At 44.4% G+C, this 10,036-nt stretch overlaps 1 protein-coding gene across 8 annotated transcripts in view; it reads right to left on the minus strand.

Moving 5' to 3' along the window:
• Positions 1-5,472, minus strand: part of PLGRKT (plasminogen receptor with a C-terminal lysine) — a 40,479-nt gene extending 35,007 nt beyond the window's left edge. For 3 of the 8 annotated variants that reach the window (XM_005604989.4, XM_070248289.1, XM_070248290.1), the window contains exons 1-3: positions 5,326-5,456; positions 3,890-4,009; positions 1,991-2,077 (exon numbers count right to left, since the gene is read on the minus strand). In XM_005604989.4, coding sequence (XP_005605046.1) covers positions 1,991-2,071 — 81 coding nt within the window. In that variant the 5' untranslated portion in view covers positions 2,072-2,077; positions 3,890-4,009; positions 5,326-5,456. Of the gene's footprint in view, positions 1-1,990; positions 2,078-3,889; positions 4,010-4,524; positions 4,759-5,286 lie in introns of those variants that run through there. The other 5 variants (XM_070248286.1, XM_005604990.4, XM_070248288.1 and 2 more) reach the window with 5 other exon arrangements.
• Between the last annotated feature and the right edge of the window lie 4,564 nt (positions 5,473-10,036).

Raw genomic sequence — 10,036 nt, forward strand, 5'->3', positions numbered from 1 at the left:
GAGGTAACCCCTTCCACCAACTCCACCAGCTCCCCACTCACTATAAAAGCAGCAGATTCCCCAAACCCAGGGTTCCTCAAATGTGCCACAAACCCACTGAGTGCACTACACCTACTTAGGCCCAAGTTTATCACCTCTGTGAGGCTTGAGGGGCATGGGGGATTGACACCAACCTCATGCTCATGCTGCTTGCTGTGCTATGAGTAATAAAGTCCCCTCTCTCTGACGTAGGTGTCTCCTGTGTTCTGCAGCATCCATGAGATAGTATCAGGCTAATGTGTCAGCTTGCAAGTAGGGTAAAATCCCAAACCCTTCACACACCCTGACTTCATGAGGACTGACATAAGAGTAAAAGCCCTATAGTTTCCGGAGGGCTTGGACAAGGACTCTCTGAGCATGTGACATATTTAACTGGTTCAGACACCTAACGTTTGGTCTCCCTTAGGTGACTTTGCTCTGTAACAATAATTCAGTTGCCCATTCTTTCAATTATTCCATTCCTCAAAAAGAAGTTTTTACACTGCACAAGACACTCTGATCACTTTTTTTTTTTAAAGATTGGCACTTGAGTTAACATCTGTTGCCAATCTTTTTTTTTTTTTCTTCTTCTTCTCTCCAAAGCCCCCAGTACGTAGTTGTATATTCTAGTTGTAAGTGCTTCTGGTTGTGCTATGTGGGAGGCTGCTTCAGTGTGGCTTGATGAACAGTGCTAGGTCCACATCCAGGATCTGAACCAATGAACCCCTGGGCCACCGAAGCGGAGCATGTGAACTTAACCACTGGGCCATGGGGCCCATCCCTGATCACTTTTTATTAGCAATAACAACAACAGCAACAACTAATACTTATAGAGTGAGAGTCGTTGTCCTAAAGACTTGAGTCTTTGTTCTGTATACTCTCTGTAAACTATCATCTTTACTCCTGAAAACAACACTTGAAGGGGATACTGTCACCTCCAGTTTACAGATTAGGAGACTAAGGCACAAGTCATAGTTGGTCAGGGGCAGAGGTGGGATTCAAACCCAGGCAGTCTGGCTTTAGTCCTCACTTTGAACCACTCACTATGGTCTCACAGTAGGACCGTCTCCTCCCAGGGCCAGAATGAACCACAGAGGCCTAGAGATCTTTGTCTGAAATCTTAGGAAAACAATTCTGGTCAAACTTTTAACACTTCATTTTGACATATGACATTTTAAAATACTTTTTGACAACTTATATTAGGCAATTAGACAGTCTTCTACTTTGCTCTGATCTTTTCTATCCAGCCTATGTATAAACCCAGTGTCAAGTTTTCACACTCTGTATTAATTTCCTATTGCTGTTATAACAAATTATCAAACTTAGTGGCTTAAAACAATAGGACAAATTTATCATCTCATAGTTCTGGAGGTCGAAGTTCCAAATGGGCTGGTGGGACTGTGTTCCCTCTGGAGACTCTAGGGGGAGAATCCATATCCTTGCATTTCCAGCTTCTAGAGGCTGCCTGAATTCCTTGGCTCATGGCCTTTTACTCCATCTTCAAAGCCAGCAGCGTAGCATCTTCAAATCTCTCTCTCTGATGTTTACCCTCTTGCCTCCCTCTTTCCCTTATAAGGATCCCTGTGATTACACTGGGTCTATCCAGATAATCCAGGATCTTCCCCATCTCAAACTCCTCAACTTAATCACATTGCAGTCTCTTTTGCCGTGGTAACATATTCAGGGGGGATCAGGATGGAGACATCTTTGGGGAGGGGCCGCAATTCTGCCGACCCTGGACTCTAAGCAGTTATTTCTTCCCGCAGTATAGACATTTTTACACAAATACCAGGATTGGAGATTTAAACAAGCCCATTCACCAGATAAATAATAATCCATTTCATCTTCGCTGTGAGGACAGAGCTCCCAGAGCATTAACCTTTTGGGTCAAAGAGAACATACTGCTGGAACACATGTGGTAGAAGCTTGAACCACTGTAACAACATAAAAGCTTAATCATTTGAAAATGTACCTGAAGTCGAGCATTCATAAGCATGAACTCCTGTTGGTTTTTCATGTTTTCATTCATAGATTTTGAAAATATAAACCCCATCTTGACCTAAAATGTAAAAAAGCAAAGATGCTTAAAACAATATATTCTACATGCATCCTCATATGCTCTGCTTTGAGCTACCATGAGCATATAACAACACACACACAAAATTTCTGACCTGGGAAAACCGTGTGGATTCTAGTCTTTGCTCCTAACTAGCTCTCTGGCCTTAGGCAAACTTAACCAGCCCGGCCATCATTTATTTACCTAAGACCAGCTGATTGAACTAGATGATTCTAAAATCTTCTCCTGCTCTAAAGTATATGGCTCCATGTTTCCTGATTTTGCTTCCTACTGTAAATCTTGAAGAACTGAATAGTTTAAAACAAACCAACCCAAAAAAACCCTCTCTTTTTGTGAGGGACAGGGTGGATACCATCCGTCCTTTTACTTCTATGCAGTCTCATGAGAGAACTTTTGCTTCTGAGGAGCGGTGATTCAGAAGATGCTTTGTGCCCCTTGGGGGCGAGTTTCTCTGTGCTCCTTGCATTTGTGTTTCAGGAAGTTTTAGGTGTCTCAAGGTCACTGGACCAATACTCTTCCTGTAATCCCTGCCCCTATCCTACACACTCCCTATTTCCATGCACCCATTGCTGACATCCGTTGGCCATCCTCCTCTAGCTTCACCTTTGTTCTCTTTAAGCTATTACTGAAGTTCTCAAAAGGGGAAAAACAGGAGACTTAAATGTCGTGGGAAACCCAATTTTTAAAAGAATACTTAGTATTGTCTATCTTATTTATTTACTTAAGAAGTTAAGTAGGCTGTCACTTCTAGGTGAACCAGAACTCAAATTTTTTGTTCTTAATCCACTTGGGTAAGTACAGAAGACCTTCAGTTAGTTGTTGATTTTACTTTCAGAAGACTGCAAAACTCAGGGAAGTTACAACTGTTCTACCTTCCTCAACAATGTTGCTGATTCTCTTTGACAGGCTGTAGAGCAGGCTTGTGAACCTCAGGTCAGAGTGGCAAGTCATAATGCTTTCTATCCAGGATTCACAGAATTCTGCAGGAAGTCCAGAAGAGCTCCTATTTTCCATATCCTTGTCAGGAAACCCTGGGTTCTGACTAACTGGGGAGAAGGCAGGGGAGAGGGAGGGCATTTCATGCCACGTGGAATGGGTTATCCCTGCTAATGGGGCTCCAGGTGAGTGGGAACCACAAGCCAGACTTCAGTGGCTTCCCTGTATTCTGGCCAAAGATGCACCCTGTAATTACAGGGGCCTCTGAGCCAGAGTCAGCTTCAATGCTGGGCACAGGCAACCACTCACCAGAGAGAAGGGGTGCAGCCCTGAACAGGCCTGGGAGGTCATGAGGTTTCTCTCCCTCTCTGCCACTGCCCCACTGCATCCTATGACCAGAGTTAGAGGCTACCAAGGGTGGGAAGATCTAGCAGAAGTTCTCTCCTTTTCTCCAAACTCTGACAGGCACATGTCAATTGTCTCCTACAGCAGAGCTTGCTTGAAGGCAGGAGCAATATATTACCCATCTTGGCAGTCTCCATGGTGTCTCTTTCCCATAAATGTTTGCAGAAAGCATGAGTGATACAAGAGAAAGCATGGCTCAGGCCACTTGCCATTTCTATTTGTCCTCTGCACATGGAAGTAGATGATTGAGTTTTTACATATCCTGCAAACATTTATAAAGAGAACAACTGTCCTTTAATCCCGTTCCTACACACACCCTGCATGTCACAGAGCTGTGTCTCTGACAGTGCCCCTATTTATAGAGGGTAGGATTCCCCCTGAAATGCAGGGACAGTCCTCATGTCAGCCATCTAAGGAAGAGAAACTACTTGGAAAGTTAGGACCTAGGCTTACCTCTTTCTGGGCTTTGCTTTCTTGTAGTCTGGATGTTTTATGTTAATGACACTCCTCAGAGTTAAAGCTGGAAGCCAAGCAGGTAGAAGAGCTTACCCACGTCCTCTGCGGAGACCAAACCTGTAAATGATTGCACCACACCTTGTCAACTATGCCCTGGAGTTCAGTATTTTCAACCTTCCTCTCCTTCCCCACCCTATCAAAGCCATTTTCCAAAGTACGGAGGTTCCTCAGAATACTCCCAGCTTTCTCTCTCCCAGATACACAAAATATGAATCAGAAATGATGACTACAGTTAACGCTACTGTATGATACATAGGAAAGTTGTTCAGAGAGTAAATTCTAAGACTTCTCATCACAAGGGGAAATTTTTTTTTTTTATCGTATACACATAAGATGATGGGTGTTAGCTGAACCTATTGCAGTAATCATATGGCAATTATGTAAATAAAACCATCATGCTGTACGCCTTAAACTTATACAGTGATGTATGTCAATTATTTCTCAATAAAACTGGGGGGAAAAAAGAAGCAAGAGTGACCTTGCAATAGAGATAACTTTGAATTCAGTCAATTGCATAAGTCTTTCCAAAATTCCAAGACTTTATCATTGGTGACAAATGTCTTGCTACTTACAGCTTAGACGCCAGTGTGTCTCAGAGGGCTGAGAATGCTGATTTGGTTCCCTTTTGCCTTCATTTTGCCTTTGATTACTCCTTAGACCTTAGAAAGGGCTCTTTCATGCCCCAGCCCTGCCTCAGCAGTGCTGTAGATTACAATGGAAGGGGTATTTCTGAGGACTGTTGGGACTGCAAGTTCCAGGCAGCCTTCTTCCAGTCACCCCTGGGGACCTGGATTTGATTTTACTTACTAAAAAAAAAACGATAATTCCATGACCCATCGTGACCTCTGTCATTCAAATTTCCGCACTGACTCATTTCCTGATCAAATGACACATTATCTACATTTATGACTGGTTGCATAATTACAATCATTTTCAACAAGTCTTTATGTTCCATTCAAACTAGACCTCTTCGCCTGCAAATTCCAGCACCGAACCCACAGCTTCCAGGAGGTTTCCCCTAATTTAACTCCACCCGCGCTCCCTGGACCCAATTACTGTCACTTGGGAACTTCCTGCAGTGGTGTGCTGATTTCCGTGATAATGCTCTGATTTCTTTCCCCAGCTCGATTACATTACAGGAGAGGCCAGAAGTCCTCGCGACGGCAAGAGACTCTTCTGAGCGGGGGGTGGCTCTAGCGGTCAGCACTAGGGGCTGGAGGAGAGCCAAGGGCGGGCGCTAAGGGGGTTGGGGGCGCCTAGCCCGGCTGGGCAAGCCCGGGGCCCCGGAGCTCAGCGCTGCAGACGCGGCCGCACGGACCCACCCTCCCACCCACCTGCGGCCGGCCGGTCCCGCACGGCCGGCGCTCACTCACTGGGCAGCGGGCGGCGGAGGCGCGGGGACACCGGGATAGCAGCAGAGGCCTAGCAGCCCGGGGTCCCCTATACCTCAGCAGTGACCCGGCCTCGCCCCGAAGAGCCTCGGGATTGGCTGGCATGATAGTAGATTCCGAGCCTCAGCCAATCAGCGCAGCCCTTGGCTTCCTTAAAGGGCCCGCATGCCTGACCCGAGGCCTCGCTTTCTGGCCAGGCCCCTAGAGGGGCAGGTCAAGGAGGCAAATTCAAAGCTGCAGCCACTCAGCTGTCAGATTTTGAGGGGAGGCAGAGGAAACAGAATGGAAATCTCAAAGGCCTCAGTGCGGTTTTCAGTTACCCGCGTATATGAGGAATCCATGCTCCAGCGCTGAGCTAAGCTTCAATAGCCCTGGATAATGAGCTATCTCCCTGTTATTCTCCAGAAGTAGCGCCAACGACCACTGTTGAGTCAGTTTCTGAGAAGAGAATGCGTCTCATGAAGGGTTGTCCCTTATATCCACAGTTATAAACATTTTTAAGGGCTTTTCTATTTGCAGAATAGGTTTAACGTTGAGGGTGGACTTTTTTCTCTCTCCATTTGAATCTCAACACAGTTTATTTAATCTATTAGAGCCTCAGTCTCCTCATCTGTTAAATTGCCTCTATTAAAATGGCAAAAAGGTTAAGACAGGAAATGAAAAAGAGCAGACTTGACCAAAGTTACTAATTCTTTATTTTTGGACAGAGCCATCTGTCTCCCCTGCTGTTCTGAGAGATGTCCATTTCTTCTCACCCCCACCAGCAATTTCTATCTTGAGTAAGCCAAGCCTCTCTCCCAGCCTCTTTGAGAGAGCATTTGAGGAACTGTTGGCACTGTGTTCTTTGCTGCTAGATGGCTTGGAAGAATAGCAGGGACTTCACCAGGCTCTGGCCTTGGGGAAGGTCCATGAGGAAGGTCTCTGCTCTTAGCCCTGGCTGATCACCATGTCAGTGGAGGCAACTAACCTTCCCCAGGCTCAGCCTGTGGGTGAACACCACACCGACCTCCTAGGCTTGCCTTGATGCTCTCAGCACCGGCCTTCAGTACTCTAGAGCTTGGGTCCCACATTCCAGACACTATTTGTTGAATGGCTGGGTGGGGACATCTCACTAGCATCTCTGTTTCCAGTTTTTGGAGTGGATATGTTCCCAAGGAGCAAAGCCATGTGGAGTTTTGACTCTTTAAGGGAGGATAACAACTGATAAAAGAAGTGGGGAATAGCATTTGGGTACACAGACTCTAAAAGTACCACAAGTAGATTCAATGTACAGCTCTGTCACTGTCACTCTTTATCCTCTCCAAAACTTAGTTTTATCGTCTCTACAATAGACTCAAGCCATCTAACTTATGAGATTGTGAAGACTAAATGAGAAAATATATTTAGGCACTTAGCATAGTGTCTGGCACATAGTTAGCATTCACTAAACCGTAGTAACCAGCAACCATAGGGAGCTGTTACTAACTCTAGGTCAGAAGGGATGAAGGGGAGGGAGCAGTTACTAAAACCAGGCAAGAGCCATACTGTGGCTGTAGGAGAGGGCAACCCAATGGGAGCTATGTTGTTCAGTAGCAGAAAGCAGTCAATGCTGATCTTTGGCCCAGTAGGATGAGATCCTATGGTTGTAGCCACTGCTAGGACCTCAGCTCAAAGTGGGGACAAAATGGAGAAGAAAGACCCATCTCTCTGTACCCCATGCTCTGGTATCCTGCTGAGGAATTATATTGGCTGGATCTACAGGACACCAGAAGATGAGGGAGTCAGGTTGATGCAGTCTATAGAGGTCAGCCTCTTATACATAAAGACTGGAGGGACAAATGGAAAATATACAGCACACCATTTCTACAACATTGGGTTTATCGTGGTTAGAAGTCCTAGTTCAAAATGAAGAAATGCCCTCACTAGAGGACCCAGCCATGGTTCTGTTGAATTGGAAGCTGAAACTGCGCCTTGATCATTGTGGTTCCTCATAGTGATGGAATTGGGTAACTGATCCCAGTTACCAAGGGGAAATTGGGTTGCAGCTCTACAGTGAGGGCGAGGAGAACTGTGCATGATGCCTAGAAATTCACTGGGCACGTCTTAATACTCCACGTGCAAGAAAAATGATCAGATAACTGCAGTAACCTGATAAAGTCAGACCACTTCAATTTCAGACCATGAGGAAAGTAAAGTGTTGCATCACCACACCGAGTAAAAAATCCTGATCTCCAAGATACTGCACAGGACAAGGGAAATATAAATGAATGAAGTAGGAAGCTATGATTATCAATTTTAGCCTTACAAGAAGCTGTAGAAGCAAGGACTGTTGTGGCTCTGCATATAAAATGTTAATCCTTTTTTTCCCTGCCCCTCTTTTCTTGTTACCTTGTATGAAGAGTACTGGTGGAGACAAATATTACAATTTAGTTTCTAGGTCAGAGTATACCTGGATTGATATCACCTCAAAGCAATATGGTGGTTGGTGGGATTCTGTGATTCTTACATGTAGGAGATGAGCTTCTCTTCATCTGAGCAAAGGGCAAGAATAAATGCTGAGTGGCAAAACAGATAGACTATATATGGGTTTTATGCTTACCTTCCCTCATATCCATTCTCCTCCCTTCCCTGCCCTGTCCTATCCCCCAGAAGCTGACCTGTTTGGAAAGCTTCACCTGAGCTCTCCTCAGCTAGTTTCCATTTGGGTTTGCACAGTGGGGGTCATCCACAGGACACCAGAGGCAGGAGGAAAGAGAGGTAGGGTATGTTTTCTCCATTCTTTCTCTGTTTGAGGGTGAGGATCTGATGGTGGTTATGTCCTTCCACAACTGCAGGTCTTGAACAGTGGCCTCTCCTCCGTGGCTCCAGCTCATGGAGCTCTGAAAACACTTTCTTCCCTTGCTTGTTAGCTGAGAGGTGGTATGGGCTTCCCACTATTGCTAGACTCTCAACTCGATGGTCTTCTTACCCCATCGACACTCCTTTAAACAGTGTCTTCATTGATATCTCTTAAGTGGAATCAACTGAGTAGAATTCCGATTCCTGATGGAAACCCAATGGCTACACTTTAAACCGTACACATACATTATAAATACTCCTGTATGTATGATATTGCTCACAATTTTAAAATGTAAGTGAAAAAAATGACCATGGGAATATATACCCTGGGAATTGAGAGAAATTTGGTATCAATATTGAATACATTTTATAGAATGTGAGGTAAGAGGATTGAAGGAAATTTATTTCGATATCAAATAACATATAACTTTAACTGGTATGTGCGTTATGTCTAATTGTATGAATTTGTAAATGTATGTGTATATGTTTTCACACAAACATATAAATAGGTGCTTGTTCTCATTTTTCATTATAGCATAAGGATTTCATGTTGTTACATAGCATTCACATATACCATTTTTTATTTATTTTTTAAAGATTTTATTTTTTCCTTTTTCTCCCCAAAGCCCCCCGGTACATAGTTGTATATTCTTCATTGTGGGTCCTGCTAGTTGTGGCATGTGGGATGCTGCCTCAGCGTGGCTTGATGAGCAGTGCCAAGTCCGCACCCAGGATTCGAACCAACGAAACACTGCGCCGCCTGCAGCGGAGCGCGCAAACTTAACCACTCGGCCACGGGGCCAGCCCCCTCACATATACCATTTTTAATAGGTATATGATTTTCCACAAGTTTGTGTACAATTTTTTTGCCACTGTCAATAACATCATGAAGACCAACTTCATATATATAGTTTTTTAATATGTTGATTGGAAATACTGGGTTAAATAGTATAAATATTTTAGAGAGAATTGGTGTAAAACCCTCAACTCACTGAAAGTCCCCTATCCCGGGAGAGTAAAATTCCTCAATATTTCCCCATACACTTTAAAGTAATTTGTTTTTTCTTAAAGATTGGCACATGAGCTAACATCTGTTGCCAATCTTCCTTTTTTTTCTTCTTCTTCTTCTCCCCAAAGCCCCCTAGTACATAGTTGTATATTCTAGTTGCAAGTCCTTCTGGCTGTGCTATGTGGGACGCTGCCTCAGCGTGGCCTGATGAGCGGTGCCATGTCCATGCCCAGAATCGAACCTGTGAAACCCTGGGCCACCGAAGCAGAGAACACAAACTTAACCATCTGGCCACGGGGCCAGCCCCTAAAGTAGTTTTTCAAAAACAAAGTTTTTGAAAGCTCAAGATGTATTTAATAGTATTTCCTTTTAACAGAAATACTTTCACAAGATGTGTGAATTTCTCTGTTAATCTGGGAACCCGGTTTAGCCAAGAACCTCTGTCTGTGAAAGGGAGCAAGTAGTTGTACCGTCTGGGGCTGAGGCTAGAATTTCTTCAGTATTAAGCTGTTCTGGAATGGTATTGCCCATGCTCTGAGGAACACGTTCTGAATTTTAACCTTACACCTCAATCATGGAGCACGCCTGTAGCCTGGGCACAATCTGAACCAGAGCATCTCTGAGCTTTGTACAAACCTTGTTTGGACTTTGTCCATTCCTCAACAGTGACACCATGTGGCAGTGTAATATAATGGCAGTGGTAGACTCACGCAGTTCTCTCCCTACCTAGAGATTTTTAAATTGAGATATACTTCACATACCATAAAATCCACTGCTTTAAAGTATGCGATTTGGTGGCTTTTAGGATATTCAGAGAGTTGTGCAACCATCACCACTATCTAATTCTCTAATATTTTCATCACCCCA

This window comes from Equus caballus, chromosome 23 (genome assembly GCF_041296265.1).
Source record: "Equus caballus isolate H_3958 breed thoroughbred chromosome 23, TB-T2T, whole genome shotgun sequence".
Classification (NCBI taxonomy): domain Eukaryota; kingdom Metazoa; phylum Chordata; class Mammalia; order Perissodactyla; family Equidae; genus Equus; species Equus caballus.